At 43.9% G+C, this 17,469-nt stretch overlaps 2 protein-coding genes across 2 annotated transcripts; both read right to left on the bottom strand.

Annotated features, from left to right (window-relative positions):
• Positions 1-643: 643 nt before the first annotated feature.
• LOC114111502 (melanoma-associated antigen B10-like) lies at positions 644-1,681 on the bottom strand. Its single transcript, XM_027963273.1, has 2 exons — positions 1,572-1,681; positions 644-1,481 (listed from the first exon to the last, which is right to left on the bottom strand). The coding sequence occupies exons 1-2, from the start codon at positions 1,679-1,681 to the stop codon at positions 644-646; spliced, it is 948 nt and encodes a 315-aa protein (XP_027819074.1).
• Positions 1,682-14,029: 12,348 nt separating this feature from the next.
• LOC101111863 (melanoma-associated antigen B10-like) lies at positions 14,030-15,152 on the bottom strand. Its single transcript, XM_027963409.2, is given in 1 exon segment — positions 14,030-15,152. A coding segment is annotated over 1 exon segment (951 nt). The 3' UTR covers positions 14,030-14,201.
• Between the last annotated feature and the right edge of the window lie 2,317 nt (positions 15,153-17,469).

Here is a 17,469-nt window from a genome sequence, read left to right as displayed (position 1 = left end):
ATAGTGGCTGCTAGACTCTAATCAAATGGGAAAAGGCTCAGCCTTCTTTTTCTTAACCCCCTCCCTCCATACATACTAACATGAAGCCTTCCAAAGAGCAACTGCTCAATTAATGTTTAAAGGGAAAAAACAGTGAACAATTTAGTATGATTTTATTTCTCTTACATTACTGAATAAACAAAGCAAGTTCAGGTATATAACTTTTATTTTACAGAACAAGAAAATATAAGGAATAAGGGAAAACAAGAATTCACCATCTTTTACTTGTTTCTTTTTTTTTTTTTGATCCCAACTATTTTACCTCAATTTCTTTTACATTTCTAAGGAAATGCCTATTCCAATGCTATCTTTTCTTATTCCAGATCACTAAAAAAGATGGAAGGTTGTTTGTTTAATTTGTTTAACAAAATAGCAAAACTATTACTCTTAAATTTCATAAACAACATTAAGTATGTAAGCAATATCATTCATACATTTAGATTCTGAACTAAAGTTTTTTTTTAAAACAACATTTGAAACATTTTTTAAGCAACATTTAAAAACTTTCAACAACAAAACATAAACCTGTAAGTTATTCAAATATGCTATGCAGTGTGATCCCTTTAAGTGCCCACACTACTTAAGGACAATGCTTCAGATTTCACTACAGGTGAGGGAAGCTGCCTTGGCCACTGGCCCCAGAATGCACACTGGCCAGGGCACTGGTGCGAAGCATGGTTGCAAATCTGGCTCGGGCTCTCTCTTCTTCATCCCTCAAAGCCTCTTCATACCAGGATGGGAAGGCACTGGGGACCGTATCATGAATGTTGGCCAAGAATTCAAGAACTTTCATTTTGCTGGTTTCAGCATGGGCTCTCGGGCCCCACAGGAACTCATAGCGTGGAGGATCACTGTTGGGCACCTGGCGGTATTCCAGATACCTTTCCTGCACCAGATCTTTGGTGATGAGCTTCTTGGGTTCCCCATGGATGAAGTGCTTCCTTCCAGCATATATCCCCATCACATTGAGCACCTCCCAGACATCCTCCTCGGTGGCACAGTTGCCCTTCATGAAGATCACACAGAGGATGGTCATAAGGAGGCCGGTCTTGGGCATGATCTCCTCACCCCGCAGTCTGCCATCACTGGTGCACTGAAATTTGCTGACAAGGGCATAGCAATGAGTGGTGGGGTTAACTTCCTTCACCTCAATGCCAAAGGCCAGCACCATCAGCTCAGAAGCTTTCTTGAGGATCACAGTGAAGTGCTTCTTGTACTTTTTGATGACATGCTTAATCATATCTTCTTTGGTAATGGACTCTCTCAGATTATACTTGTGCAGCAGAAATTGCACCAACAGAATTGCCTTCTCGTCTAGAGGCGTTCTACAGGAAAACTCAGTGCTGGGTAATGCCTGGGAGGTGCTTGGTTTTTCATCTTGGCTCTTAGCACCATCATTAGATCTGGTGCATGAAGCACCTGCAGAAGTAGTGGAAGGGGCTCTCCCAGACCCCTGGGATTTTCTATCTGACCCAGAAGCAGGGGAGCTCTGGACATTACCACCAAGCAGAGGGGTAGGGAAAAAGGGGAACTCTTCTTCCTCTACTGCAGAGGCCTGGGCATCTTGGAGATGCTGAGCCTCACTCCGGGCCTGTTGGCGTTTCTCACGGGCACGGAGCTTACTCTTTTGCCCCCGAGGCATGATGACACAGATCAGGGACAGCAGGCAGGAGTGTGGGCAGGAAGACAGACAATGAGGGCACCTGGAGGAGGGAGGAGATGCTGTGAGCGCCTTCAACAGGGAGATTCCTCCCTGGCTTTAACCAAGATCACCTTTGCAGGTTTGTGTGAGGTTACTGCTCTAGAACCCACAAGGCTCCCTGATCAGCTTGCCCCCTGAGACTCCTAAAGATAAGTCAGTGTGGCAGGCTGGCAGGTCTAGGCTCTGTGAGGTACGGTCTAAAATCTTCTCAGTTCACATTTAGAATCATCCTGTCAACTGTTGCAGGGCCCGGCCATCCTCCCCTCTGCTGCTCTGAAGCTAAACTGCTTTCAAAAATGCCCTTCCGTCCCTGAGACCCTCCCGTCCCTGAGGAGGAAATGTAGGAAAGTCTTAGTTGGCGACCCCTGCTGGGGCCTGCCAGAACTGGCAACAGGAGCAGGGTTTGATGGGACCCCCTTCGTCTTGGACTATTAGGGTCTTCAGTTGTCACTCATGTCTCCTCGCCCCGCCCCCCAACACACACACACAGCACCCCCGCCCCGCCCCTCCCCTCCACCAGACCGAGACCCGTCCCTCCCGTAGTTTGACAGCCCGACCCGGGGCCTCCCAGGGGAGACCGCAGGGACAGTGAGTGTGTGTGCCCGGTTTAGCGTACCCTTGCTCAGGCTGCTCTCCTTAACTCCAAATAAAGGCTGGGATGTTTTCCGCTTTTGATCTGAGACCATTAGCCTCAGATCAAAGGCTTCGTTTCCTGAGACCTCAGCGTAGAATTGAGGGGCTGTTGGGCCTAACGGCTATGCCATGGGCCTCTTAGCGCGCGGCAGATCAGAGCGGAGTTCTGTGATGTCACCTCTGTTCTAGGGAAGCGTATTCCCACAATTCTAAGCCTCGCCTCTCCCCTCCAGAGACCTAAGACCCTGGAGGTGGAAGTCAGCCCATACCTCCTGCTGACAGCTCTGCCCTGGGCTTCCCAGGAGTGAAAGCAGGGACGAGGCTGTGTGCGGGTCCCTCTATATGTGGGGGGAGATTGTTGTGTCATTCCTCAAGGTGGAGACAGGGAGTAGGGTGTTCTCTTAGCTTCTTCTTCAAAGACTTCCTGGGTAATACTCTCTGAAAACTCTGAGCTGTTTCCCTACTGCAAACTTTACAGAAAATAAACAAGTCCTAAACTAGATACCCAGGTGGTTCAGATGGTAAGGCGTCTGCCCGCAATGCGGGCGACCCGGGTTTGATCCCTAGGTTGGGAAGATCTCCTGGAGAAGAAAATGGCAACCCACTCCAGTATTCTTGCCTGGAGAATCCCACGGACAGAGGAGCCTGGTAGGCTACAGTCCATGGGGGCGCAAAGAGTCGGACTGAGCGACTTCACTTTCACTTTCACTTTCAGGCTAGCTACCAGACAGGAAAGTTGCAGTGCAAGGCAGGTTCCCAGGACGAACGGCAGGCTGTAAGAGAAAAAGCACATTGGCCCATAGCCATTTGTTCTCCAGCCATACGTAGACTTTGGGGAAACTTCTACTTTAAAAGTTCTACTTTCTAAGGAGAAAAGGCTAAGTTACAGAATTTTGTGAGACTCAGATCTTTTGTATTACTAACATTGCACAGTCCAGTGTGGCCACTTTATTTTTTGACTTTCATTCATACTAAGAAATATATTTACATCGCTAACAAGTGGGTGTGTGTATGCATTTTTTTCATGAAAGAATACCTATCCTTGTTAAGTGTGATTCATTCTTTCCATTCTTTATATTTGATCATAATAGTAACAACAAAAAAATATCAGTCCTCATCCTCTAAAGAGGTTTCAGGTGGTTACTGCGCAGCCTCTGGACTCACACTGTTAAAAACAATACCAAACTTTGGTTGCCATCCAGTCAGGTGGGCTCTGAGGAGATGCCTCAGGTTCCTTCAGTGAAGCAGTAGAAATCCATGGTCCCAAGTCACAGTGAAAGAAACCACAGGCTGAACCTTAAAATCTTTCCTCCAACCAATCCTGTTGTCTGCCTCTCTTGCAGGCTACAGACCTGTCTCAACTTCAGGGCATGCCCCCGCCAGCCCACACTCAGGTTCTAGTTCAACACAGACTTAGTCTCTCCCAGGGGGTTCTCATTTATGTTGTTTTGTTGCTGGTATTGTTCTTTTCATTCTGGTTTTTATAGTTTCTCCAGGATTGAGTTTAGGAAACAGCAGCCCAAGTCTGCTTGCCATCTTGGCAGCTACATATGAGGCAGTGTATTAACATGCATAGGCTGCTGTAACAAAATACCACTGACTGAGTGTCTTAACAACATAAATTTATTTTCTCACAGTTCTGGAGGCTAGTAATTCCAGTAAGAGGTGCTGGCAGACTCAGTTTCTGTTAAGAGCTCTCCTCTTGACTTTTTGCTGTTCTCACAGGTTGGATGGCATCACCGACTCAATGGACATGAGTTTGTGTAAACTCCAGAAGTTGGTGATGGATAGGGAGGTCCATGGGGTCGCAAGAGTCGGACACGACTGAGTGACTGAACTGAACTGGAACTGAACACAGGGACTCTTCTCTGTAAATACACAGAGGAAGAGTGATATCTAGTATCACTTCCTCTTCCTTTAAGAACAGCAGCCTAATTGGATTATTGCCCCATTGTTATGACCTCATTTAACTTTAATAATCTCCTTAAAGACCCTGTTTTCAAATACAATCACAAGGGTGGGTTAGGGCTTCAGCATGTGAATTAGGGGTAGGGATGGGGGTGGGTCACAATTCAGTTCACTGCAAGTAGTAAATCTGTAGTTTAAGGGGAATTGGCATATTTACACTATTCTTTCCCCTATGAATAAACCTAGTGTTCTTCTTTATTTATTTGGGATTTCTTTCTCTATCAGTACATTTTTATAGTTGCCTCCAAAAAGACTGTGTACATTTTTGTTAAATTTCTTTTTAGGTTAAGTTTTGGATATTGCTGCTGTTATGGATAATGCTGCTGTTAAATTTTCTATTTACTTATTCTAATTAGCTATTGATTTTGTGTGGCCAGGCTCCTGATTTTGGTATAGTAATCTTATATACAACAGCTTTTGGAGTCTCTTACTCACTTGAGTATTTTGTGCACTGGTTCCTTTGGATTTTCTAATTAAAGGCTCATATTGTTGCCGTTTATTATCTCTGTCTTTTCAACACTGAGTGGCCAGTTAGCTCCCCATATGGTCCACAGAACGAACTCTGTTTTGGGGGATTTCCTGGTGGCTCAGATGGTAAAGAGTCTGCCTGCAATGTGGGACACCTGGGTTCGATCCATGGGTCAGGAAGATCCAGTGGAGAAGTAAATGGCAACCCACTTCAGTATTCTTACCTGGAAAACCCCATGGATGGAGGAGCCTGGCAAGCTAAATACTGTGGGGTTGCAAAGAATAGACACAACTGAGTGACTTCATTTTTTTCAATATTCCTTCCTCTTATTTATTTTGATATTCTTATTCCTCTAGTTATATATTCCAGGCCATTTTTAAGCAGTAGAAATAGTACCATAACATCTGTGTCTTTGTTCTGACTTTGATGCTTCTAACATTTCACATTTATCTAAGTTTGCTGTAGATTTTAGGAAATGAAAATTCTCTTCAAATGTTATTTTACTAAAGGTTTTTTTTTTTTTTTTTACTGTGGTGTTAAGTATTTTTCAAAGCTTTTTCTACACCCCTGGACATGATCCAATGCATTTTATCCTCTAATCTGTTAATGTCAAGAAATTCCAGTTGACAGTTTTTTGTAATGTTATAATAGCTTTGCATTTCTTGAACTCAGCCTCTCTATTCACTTCTATATTAGATATGCCATGAATTTATTTACTGTAGTCGATGCCTCTATGTAACTGAGATTAGCTCAAGTGAATTTTTTTTCCCTTGGGATGTCATTATCTGGTCTCTGTATCAAGGTCAGCACACCTGTTAAAATGAGTTTAGTAATTTCTCATCAACAGATTACTGGAGAAAGAAAATGTGGTATAAAGATATGATATCTAGAATGAACATTTTTGCCAGAGAAATTATTAATGGTATATAGTCACAGAGAGAAGAGTAAAATGGACCCAATATACCTGACACTCATAATCAACAATCATCAATAGTTAGAAGGTAAACACAATAGTTTAGTGGTAACTGTTGATCCAGTTAACATTTGTTAGGTTTTTACTTTACAGAATTTGAAATTTCCAGATAAGGAATTTAAATAACTTTGAATACTATTCTATTTAAAATAAAATCACATAAAATGCTCAGTTAATACCAGAGAAAACACACACACACACACACACACACACACACACAAAGGATATAGAAAATAGCAAATGCAACGAATAGAAAACAGTTACACAAATAGTAGGTTTTAGTAAAAGTATATCAATAATCACTTTAAATGTGAATACTCTAAATACACCAGTTAAAAGGCAGAAATTGTCGGTTCAGATAAAAAAGACTCAATTGTATGCTGTCTCCAAGAAACCCATTTGTATATCAAGACTCTGATAGGAAAAAGCAAAGAATGAGGGATGTTAGGATAGTGAAACTCTTCTGTATGATACTGTAATGTTGGATACATATCATTGGTATCTGTCAAAATCTTTAAGGCCTATACAATACAGAGAGTGAATCCTAATGTAAACTATTGACTTTAGTTAATAATATTATATTAATATTAGTTTATTAATTATAATATAGATACAGATGGACAGATATATAAATAATTATAGCTATATGTGCATAAATGGGCTAGTATTGCAGACATTTTCTAAGCTGTATCTTCTGAGAGGGCTTAGAAGCAAAAAGACTAATAGCAATGGAACAACATGAGCAGGAAAACAAACCTAATATTGGATTATAACCCAAAATATAAAATAAATATCCATGAGTTTATATCACCATAAATAAGTGACTGAATAAATAAATCAGAGAGAATAGAAACATCTTATGTAGAGAATAATACCAAACAATTTATATGGCTATTCCACTCTCAAGGAGAGGGGCATAACTCCCCACCCCTTAAGTGTCGGCTGAACATAGTCATTTCTTTTCAAAGAGTACTGTATGGAAAGGAGAGTGAAACAATAATTATACAGTAGAGAAATTTGACAAACACTACCTTAGGTAGGTGAACAAGGTGAGATCATCAGTTGTTAAGTCATGTTGATAATGTACCCTTGATATGATGAAAATGACAGTTTATTCCTGAGGCCTTCCTCATCAGGACCCATAATGCCAGTCTAATCATGAGAAAAATATCAAAGACATACCAAAAGTAGGACCTTCTTAAAAATACTTGACAAATACTCCTCCAAACTGTCAAGGTCATCAAAAATAAGGAAAATATGATAAACTGTCACATCTAGAGGAGCCTAGGAGAAGTGATGTCTAAATGCAATGTACTATTGTTGATGGGATATTGGGCCAGAAAAAGGACATTAGGGGGAAAAATGAAGGAAAACTGAATGGTATGGACTTTTGCTACTAATAAAGCATCAATAGGTTCAGTGGGCTTCCCAGGTGTGTGTGTGTGCATGCCCCTGTCCATGTGCTCAGTTGTCTTCGACTCTTCACAACCCCATGGACTGTAGTCCACCAGGCTCCTCTGTTCATGGAATTTTCCAGGCAAGAATACTGGAGTAAGTTGCCATTTCCTACTCTAGGGGATCTTCCCGACCCAGGGATCAAACTTGTGTCTCTTCCTACTCCTGTACTGGCAGGCCAGTTCTTTACCACTGAGCCACCTGGGAATCTGTCTGCCAATGCTGGAGATGCAGGTTCGATACCTGGGTTAAGAAGACCCCCTGGAGAAGGAAATGGCTACTTACTCTAGTATTTTTGCCTGCAAAATCCCATGGACAGAGGAGCCTGGTGGGCTACTGTCCATAGGGTCTCAAAGAATCAAACACGACTGAGCATGCACAGACATGTCAATCCCAAAGTCTCATTCTGCATTTTTTGCAGTGATTCTCTCTACCCAATCTGGAAAATGTTTACACACCAAGGGCCATATGTCTACCCCAGAGAGTATCTGGTGGCAACAGACCACCAGATATCTGCCTTATGGCTGCAAAGAACTCAGGAACTCAGGGAAGCAGTCTAAAGTAGGGATAAGTAAGTAGGTAAGTGTTAGTCACTGAAATGTGTCCGACTCTTTGTGACCCTCCATGGACTGCAGCCTGCCAGGTTTCTCTCTCAATGGAATTCTCCAAGTAAGAATACTGGAGTGGGTAGCCATTCCCTTCTCCAGGGGATGTTCCCAACCCAGCGATCGAACTTGAGTCTCCTACATTGCAGGCAGCTTTTTTACTGTCTGACCACCAGGGAAGCCCAAGGTGGGGATAGCATCTAGATTATTTTTTAATGTTCTAGCTCTAGATTCAGTGCTGGAAGTGCTCTGTACACAGAGAAAATGGCTTTTGTCCTCAGGCATGAAGACAGCTATCAGTTCTGGTACACTGGCCAGGATGCACAGGACCACCAGAGGAGTGATAAGGGGTAGGTCTCTAAGTATCTCTCAATATTCATTAATGTTATCACTGAATGACACGGGAGCTAGCTGTACTCTGCCTGACAGTGAGCAAGGAGGATTCTAAGGTAGGGAGAGGTATCAGGCATATCTCTGGTCATTTCAACCAGTAGATCTACCCACTCAGATTGCTCTGCAACTTCAAGCTGATAATGATTCATAGATTTTCCAAGCCTTTTCGCAGAAGTTGTCCACGACCCTCCAAGGTTCCACATATTCTCTCCTTTTGTTCCCTTTACCACTATGTGCTGAAGTCCAAATTTAGAACTCTGACTGCCAGCCTGCCCTGGGCTATCAGGACTTGTTTTAGTATGTCGCCCTCCTCATGGACTCTGGAAATTTCTTTACCTACCATGCCTCCTTGTCATTACTAGTTGAAGATATCCTGTCTAGACTCTTCTCAGGGATCTAGTCATTCTAACCAAATCCTTGCTTCTTAAAGTAATTGGAAAGAATCTTACTGACAGAGAATTTAAAAACACGCACCCAGAGGTATACTTTGTACTCAATATACTTTGCAAGAATCCTGCTTTGTATGGATGAGGAATTTATTAATGAGTGATAGTTTTCAATAAAATAATTAGAAAATGGAAATACAAAATAACATTGAGGATATATATATATATATATATTCACATAAAAGATTGATCTATGTTTAAAATTGATTGAATAAAATGCCTGAGTTTATGATACTCACATACATTAAAATGTGAGAGTATAAATTGGTACATATTATTTAAACAGAATAGCAGTGATATTCATAAAAACTTACAATCAACACAGTATTTCTGCTTCAATCCAATGTTTATTTCTATGTCTTTCCTATAAGAAAATAGCCACATTTGCCCAATAACATGTTTAATGATGTTGGTATCAGTTCTATTAGTTATAGCAATAAATGGAAAACAACATATGTGCCCATCAGAAGGAGAATGGTTAATTGTGGCACATACACACTTTAGAATTTTTGGAAGTAGAAGAGTGAGATAGATCTATACCTGCTTTCATGGAAAGATCCTGCACTCATCTCATTAAGTGACAAGGACAAGTAGCAAAATAATACATACATTATTATCCATGCATGTTAAAACCTCACATTGAATATTCCTACTTTATATTATGTAAGAAAAAAGCCCAGAATATATTTTAATGTAAATACAACATTTAAAAATTAGGGTTACTTCTGCATAAGACTGAATTTTAGAGATTGAAATAAGGAATGAGATTCGGATTTATCCATATTTTTCAAAAATTTTTAACATCAAGAACATATGCACTATTTCTATTGTAATCAGTATATTTAAATAAGACGGGCAACACAAATAGTAGTGTATGTTATTCATGTGGTATCTGCTAGCAGGAATGTAGGAAGTAGCCTGAAACCTGAATGACACTACAAAAGTTTCTCTGTCTTATACATAAAGCTTGCCTTGAGTTAGCCAGTGTCTCTGCTGTCAGGTAACCCAAGGATCTAGGCTGCTTCCACCATGAGGATCCATATCTCAACACAGACTTTGCACATTTGCTGCTGAATTGAACAGAAAGCATCGAGGTAGCACACTGTCAAATGCCTTGATCTGAAAAGAACAAACATCTTTCTGTTCATATTTCAGTGGCAAGGGTAATCACAAAATCCTTTCTAACACAAGTGGACTGGACAATTCAGTGTCCCTATGTGTCCAGGGAGCAGAGCAAGACAAATGTGATGAGCACGTGTAGTCTCTCCACAAACAGAGTAGGAGATTATCAGTAAAGTACACTTACAATGTGTATATAAAAGCCCTCTTCATTCTTGGAGAAGTTTCTGAGAAAGCAAAAATTACCTTGAAACACTCCAACTTTTTCTAGTGCCCACTATGTGACAGGTGTTTTCAGATACAGTTCAGTTCAGTTCAGTCTCTCAGTCATGTCTGACTCTTTATGACCCCATGGACTGCAGCACTCCAGGCTTCCCTGTCCATCACTACTTCCCGGAGTTTATGCAAACTCATGTCCATCGAGTCGATGATGCCATCCAACCATCTCATCCTCTGTCATCCCCTTCTCCAAATTTTCTAAATGACACTGTAAATCTTAGCAGGGAAGGGTCATCTTTGGTCACTAAATAGTACCGTTCTGCACTTACCTTTAGAGTAGTCTCAATCCGAGACTTTTCTTCTTCCTTTGGTACATGGTCAAAAATCACAACTAGTGAGCCTCTGCTGCCCATCACTTGATGAACATGCCTGAACGCTTGTACAGGTGTCTTTAGGCACAGTGGAAAACCAGGGTTTTCCTCTGAGGCAGATACAGATGAAAGTCAGGAAAATGATGGTTTTTTTTTTTTTTTTTTTCTGTTTTCTTCTGAAAGGTGGCATGTCTCCCGGGGAGACATTTTCGGTAGACTGAATAATTGCTCCATGAAGATGCCCATACCCTTATCCCTGAAACCTGTGAATATGTTATGTTACATGGCCAAAGGCACTTTGCAGATTTGGTAAGGTTATGCAACCAACTTTCAAATAAAGATACTGGATTACCTGGGCAGACCAAATCTAATAACATGACACCTAACAAGCAGAGAACTTTCTCTGGCTTGCTGCAGAAGAGAGATGCAGCAGACAGGAAAGTTAGAGAAATGCCAAGCATGAGAAGGATTCAGTTTAACTGCTGACTCAAAATATATGGGCCCACATGTGAGGACTGGGGAAGAGGCCTGGAGAAACTATGGCAGGCCCAGCTAACAGTCAGCAAGGAAATAGGGCCTTGGTATTATTATCACAAAGAACTAGATTCTGCCAAAACTTGAATAGTTTTGGAAGGAAATTCTTCCCAGAACACTTAAGGAGAGGTCTGGCAGCTGAAAGCTTAACTTCGGCCTTGTGAAACCCAGAACAGAGAAACCAGCAGAAGCAACTTGGATTTCTCACTCACAGACATGTGAGATCATAAATGTGTCTTGTTGTTGACTGCTAAATCTGTGGCGATTTGTGGAATACTAGCATAACCTCCTGGAAGGGCTACAGGGTCTGTTAGAATCCAGTCTCTGCAGATTGTTGTGACACAGTGACTTCCTTGGTCCTTCATCCACCACTTATAAAGGAGGCTTTGGTTCTTGGTCACTTAGTTAAACTTACTCATCAGTGTGCAGATTCAGTGGCCAGTCTCAAATGAGTCAGTTGATTAAATTGTTTTTTTTTTTTCTAACCTCATCTGCCTTCTAAAACCTTATTTTTGTTGTTTAGTCTAAGTTGTGTCTAACTCTTTGTAACCCCATGGACTGCAGTGCACCAGGCTTTTGTCCTTCACTGTCTCTGGAAGAACCAGTAGATTCTGTGCCTAATCTACTAGTAAGCCAATTAAGAGAAAAAACTTTTGAGTACGGTGGAAGCACCCAGAGCAGATGAGCAGACTTCTAAACTTCACCTCCACGCTTAACAATAGTGCTTGGGGCTGCTGCTTTCGGAGAGATTCCATGCTGAGGATGGGACAGATAGGGGATGTCTGCAGGGAGTTGGAATGCTCTAAATCAGGGGAAAGGTGGGTGATTCTGGGCTTTCTGTTCTACTGGGAGCAGAGTACAGCCTTACAAAAGGAAGCAGGGGAGAGCTAGACAGTAGGTCAGGATCCAGATATGGACATATGGGTACACTGAGGAAAACTCAGGGGAAGCGCCATGTCATTTGGAAAGGGCTGGATCTGGTACCATGTACCAGCGCTGGGTAGAGTCAGCTCTAAAAGAACCCTGTGGATAGGGGCAGGAGAACCTTAGGCAAATATAGGCCATAGAGAGTCCCCACTCAGTGTTTAGTTCTCATTTTCACCTTGTTAATAAACCTGGGTTTAGTCCACTGGCTGCAGATGCCTTCTTTTTGTATTTCCCAGGAGATATCATACAGTAATGAGGAGACATGAATTAAAACATAGAAAGTTGGCCTCAAGTTGTGAGTGGTGGAACAGTGTAGGCTGTAGAGGAATTCAGATCAGGGTGCTAGTCCCAGTTCTGTCACTTACATGCCAGGTGAACTGAAGAAAATAGCAGAATTCTGTGAGCCTCAGATTCTTCATCTGTGAAATGGATTTGATAAGTAGTCTTCTTGCTCTTGGTTCACATATATTCACGTAAATAGGAATATATATAAGACACTGCCATAGTATCTGGCATGCATTGATTGGATATTGCTAAGTTTTAGTTATTATTATAATTATTTTCCCCCTAAAACCTACAGACCTCCCCTGTTTTTTTCCTTAAATCCAGGAAATAGCATAGAATTTGCAGCTCTCTAGGATATGGCACAAGAAATCAGCCAATATGTTGTCTAGCATGTTAAACTAAGTTACTTGCTATATATATTTTTTTTTAGGATATTTATTTCTGGTGTGGGTGATTCTACCCAGTTTGATGCAACTCAAAACTCCTGGAATTTGTGTCAGAGTTTATTTCCATCCCTCCCTTATATCTTCCCTTCCATCCCAGATGCTTGTGTTTGCAATTATTTTACCTCCCTCACAAATCTAGTTCTTAAGAGTTTACCAAATTACATTCCAGAGAACCTAATTAAAATGTCCATTTATTGGATGGACTGTGTCTCTCCCAGCCCAGGGCAACGACTGCCAGCACAGTGGCTTCAGAGCATCCCACCTCATATAAAACCACTAAACCCACTATGCATCCCTGCTCAGTCACTAAGTCATATCTGACTCTTTGTGACCCCAGGGACTATAGCCCACCAGGCTCCTCTGCCCATGGGATTCTCCAAGCAAGGATACTGGAGCAGGTAGCCATGCCCTTCTCCAGGGAATCTTCCTCACCCAGGGATCAAACCCCAGTCTCCTGCATTGCAGGCGGATTCTTTACCATCTGAGTCAACAGGGAAGCCCCACCTCATATAAGGAACACCCTTATTTCTCAGACACTCCCTTGTTATAATAAACACAAATCACCTATTTTGTGGACTGTGTTCTCCTACACTGGAAAAAGAGCACAGGACCTCTTCCATTCCTGCCCCAGGTGAAGATTGCTCTGCTTTGTACATGATCTTGAAGTAAGTGCTAAAAGCAGCTTTCTATTCCAGGCTTTAGTCTCTTAATCTGAGACAGAGCATCTGAGATTTTAGTCTCTGCCTACCACTTGAACTCACGTGACCTACCACCCAGCTTAATTAAAATTACCTCCCACTGAAGGACTTGCAATTTCCCATGGTCTCAAACCCCTTTGCCACAGGGTATTTAGACTACTCATGATTAAATACCCCAAGTTCTCACACCATCTTTTGACTTGTCCTTTTAGTTGTAGGGGATATCTTACAATATTCCTTACATCAGAGCTGCTCAACACTTTAAAATTCTATAAGAAGGAATGGTTCTTGTTCACCTTAGTATTCCCCATACTAACAGGTAGCTTTGCAAAGATTAGATGTCTAATTATTGTTGGAGAAAAAAATGGGCCACTGAAAAATAAGTCTAATTTATGACAATATTATTTCTCCTACATTCTTGAATAAGCTAAATATATCCAGATTTATTTCTCTGTGTGTGTGTGTATATATATATATATATATAAAATCTTATAAAACAACAGACTAAAACTAATAAATGAAACCAAGAATTTTTATCTTTAATTTATCCATTTCTTGACCACAACTATTACAACGCTGAGTTTTTCACATTTCCAAAGTAATGCCTCATCCATTGCCATGTTATCTTATTCCAAATTACTAAGTAAGGTGGAACTTTTCCAGTTATACAAAATAATAAAACTCTTACTCTTAGATCTCACCCATAGCATCAGTGTTTGAACAATATCACTCAGAAATCTGGATTACAAAGCTACTTAAATCTTCTATTAAAAGGAACAATATTTTTAAAATTTTCCAAGATATTGCATAGAACACAAAAACACAAGTATGTTATGCACAGTATTGTCTGCAGCCCCGCCCCAACCTTCTACTACTTAGAACGTGAACTTCTTTTTAACAACAAAGTAAGGAATCTGCCTCAGACTCTTTTGGAGTGGGAGGAACTGCTGGCTATGGCACTGGAGCGGGCCTTGGCCAGGGCTGCAGTACGAGCCTTGGCTGAAGCTCTAGCTTGGGCTCTCTCTTCCTCATCTCTCAAAGCCTCCTCATACAAGGACGGGAAGGCAGTGGGGACCATATTATGGATCTTAGCCATAAACTCTAGCACTTTCATCTTGGTGGTTTCGGCGTGGGCTCTTAAGCCCCACAGGAACTCATAGCACGGAGGATCACTATTGGCCACCTGGCGGTACTCTAGGTACTTCTGCTGCACTAAATCTTTGGTAATGAGCTTCTTAGGCTCCCCAAAAATGAAGTGCTTCCTCCCGTTAAATAACCCCATCACATTCAGGGTTTGCCAGACTCGCTCCTCACTAGCACAATTGCCCTGCATGAAGATTACACCCAGAATAGCCATCAGCAGGCCCGTCTTGGGAATCTCGATCCGATTTATCAGCCTTGCATCGCAGCTTACTTCCATTTTGTTGACAAGGATGTAGATGTGCCGGTAGGGATCCACTTCCTTTAGGTCAAGGCCAAAGATCATCTCCATGTGCTCAGCAGCTCTCTGGAGTATCTCAAGGTAGTGACTCCTATACATCTGGATTACTTCTCTCAGCATTTCCGCCTTCCTAATAGGCTCTTTCAAGTTATACTTATACAGCAGGTAATACACCATTATAACCACCTTCTCATCTATATGGCCTCTTTGGATGGACTCAGTATTTGTGGCTCTCTGAAGACCCTGTGGATTGCAATATGACCAAGCAATAAGTGAGCTTTAGGAAATAGCTTTGCAAGAGGAGAAAGAGGAAGGGAACTCTTCTCCCACTCCCACAATGGCCTGAGCACCTACCGGATTCTGGGGCTCAACTTGGGCCTGGTGGCGTCTCTCACGGGCACGAAGCTTACTCTTCTGACCCCGAGGCATGATGACTTCCAACAAAGGCAGCAGGCAAGTGGGCAGGTGACTGAGTGACCTAAAGGAAAGAAGATGAGATTGTTGGGCCATGTCAACAGGTAGATAAATACCGCCTAGGCCTCTACTGAAGGCTGGGTCTACAGGTTTCCTTGAGGGCAATGTCCTACGAGCCCTTATTCTCTGATTTGCCTCTGCCCTGAGGACTCTGTGGAAATAACCAGGGTGTGCTTTAGCTACTACTTCCCAGATCTGCCTGGGGCTCACTATGGCTTAGAACAGTGGCTCTGTTCTGAGTTAGGGAACAGAAGGTCATCACTTCACTTTTCACAAGACCTGGTGTTCCTGTGCTCTACTGGTGTGATGTTGTCCCCTTATTTCAAAGTCCTTACCACTCTGAGACCCCAGAAGTGGAAATGAGCAGAACTTCATCAGACTACACTTGCCTGGGGATGCACAAGGAAGAAAGCGCCTGCAGAGCTTTGTGGGACCCTCTCCATCTTTGGGTGATTAGGGGTCTCAGTCACAGCTCAGTGCCCTCACTTTGGATTCTGGCAGGGCCTGAGACTCCTCCGTCTGCTGACATGAGACCAATACTCTCAGAGGCAAACCCTCAAATCCCTGAAAGGCCTGAGGAGGAGGTTAGGGATGCCCCAGTCTAACCCATCTATCCCAGGTACCATCGGGGATAATGGCCTGGATAGGATTCTCTGTGACCCCCACTGTTCAGAGGCAGGTAGTTCGTTCAGTCCTTACTCGGGGCCCTCACAGAGACCGTTGGAAAAGCTTGGATTGCCTCCCTTGAAAGGACCACATGGCTGCCATCTTAGACCAGGCTCTGCCTTGTAGAGACCGCCCGAGGAGCACGTGAGGGTATGCCTCGGCCTCACCCTCCTTACCCGAGGTGGCCCTGGGCTGACAGCAGTGGAGGGGTTTGGTGAGGCCCCCTTCATCGCGGGGCACGTGTTCCGGAGACCTCACCCGGCACCTGCACTGTAAAATGCCGAAGGGCCTGGAAGTTCCTCCCTTTCCTGCCCCAGGTACCGTCGGGGATAATGGCCTGGATAGGATTCTCTGTGACCCCCACTGTTCAGAGGCAGGTGGTTCCTTCAGTCCTAACTCGGGGCCCTCACAGAGACTGTTGGAAAAGCTTGGATTGCCTCCCTTGAAAGGACCACATGGCTGCCATCTTAGACCAGGCTCTGCCTTGTAGAGACCGCCCGAGGAGCACGTGAGGGTATGCCTCGGCCTCACCCTCCTTACCCGAGGTGGCCCTGGGCTGACAGCAGTGGAGGGGCTTGGTGAGGCCTCCTTCGTCGCGGGGCACGTGTTCCGGAGACCTCACCCGGCACCTGCACTGTAAAATGCCGAAGGGCCTGGAAGTTCCTCCCTTTCCTGCCCCAGGTACCGTCGGGGATAATGGCCTGGATAGGATTCTCCGTGACCCCCACTGTTCAGAGGCAGGTGGTTCCTTCAGTCCTAACTCGGGGCCCTCACAGAGACTGTTGGAACAGTTTGGATTGCCTCCCTTGAAAGGTCCACATGGCTGCCATCTTAGACCAGGCTCTGCCTTGTAGAGACCGCCCGAGGAGCACGTGAGGGTATGCCTCGGCCTCACCCTCCTTACCCGAGGTGGCCCCAGGCTGACCGCAGTAGAGGGGCTTGGTGAGGCCCGCTTCGTCGTGGGGCAGGTGTTCCGGAGACCTCACCCGGCACCTGCACTGTAAAATGCCGGAGGGTCCGGAAGCCCCTCCCTTTCCTGCCTTGCGGCTGCCTTCCTTCCTTTCTTACGCATTCACTTCCCCCGGACACCGGAAACACGCCCCCCGGCACCTCATAACCGGAAGCCGCAGCCTCTCAGGCCTAAAGTAGGACGCCTACTGTGGTCTGGCGGGTAGTTCGCTCAGACCTCGCTCAGTTTTGGCGCCATTACCCCCTGACCCTCCCACCTCCCCGCCCACCTCCTCCATCCCCACCTTCCCTTCCCCCCACCTCCCCGCCCGCCCACTTCCCCCCACTCCCCACCCCCCACCCCACCTCCTTAGTTAGGGCCTGGGACTGGTCCGGCTGTTGTTTCTGAACCAAAGCCAAAACCCTGCTCAGTGCCTTCGTCCCCCACTGCCCCCTTGGGAAATTTCAAAGCTATTCAGAGGTCCCTCTGCTAGATGATTCCTGTCCCGTGTTCTCCCAGGGTGGGCCGAGAACAGGGCAGAACTCTTTGAAAACACATTTAACTTAGACTGATCGGTCCCCTCACTCCCAACGGCTTTACCGTAATCCCTGGCAGAGCCTGGATCGTCTCCCTGGACTCTTAACGAATAGGCCCCTC

The sequence above is a fragment of the Ovis aries genome, chromosome X, assembly GCF_016772045.2.
Source record: "Ovis aries strain OAR_USU_Benz2616 breed Rambouillet chromosome X, ARS-UI_Ramb_v3.0, whole genome shotgun sequence".
NCBI lineage: Eukaryota > Metazoa > Chordata > Mammalia > Artiodactyla > Bovidae > Ovis > Ovis aries.
Note: the sequence above shows the minus strand (reverse complement) of the source record. Positions and strands in the feature narration are given on the sequence as shown.

Coding starts and splice junctions, on each gene's coding strand:
- LOC114111502 (XM_027963273.1), bottom strand. CDS start 1,681: ATGCCTCGGGGGCAAAAGAGTAAGCTCCGTGCCCGTGAGAAACGCCAA. Junction 1,482..1,571: donor TCTGCAGTAGAGGAAGAAGA/GTTCCCCTTTTT, acceptor GGGGTCTGGGAG/AGCCCCTTCCACTACTTCTG.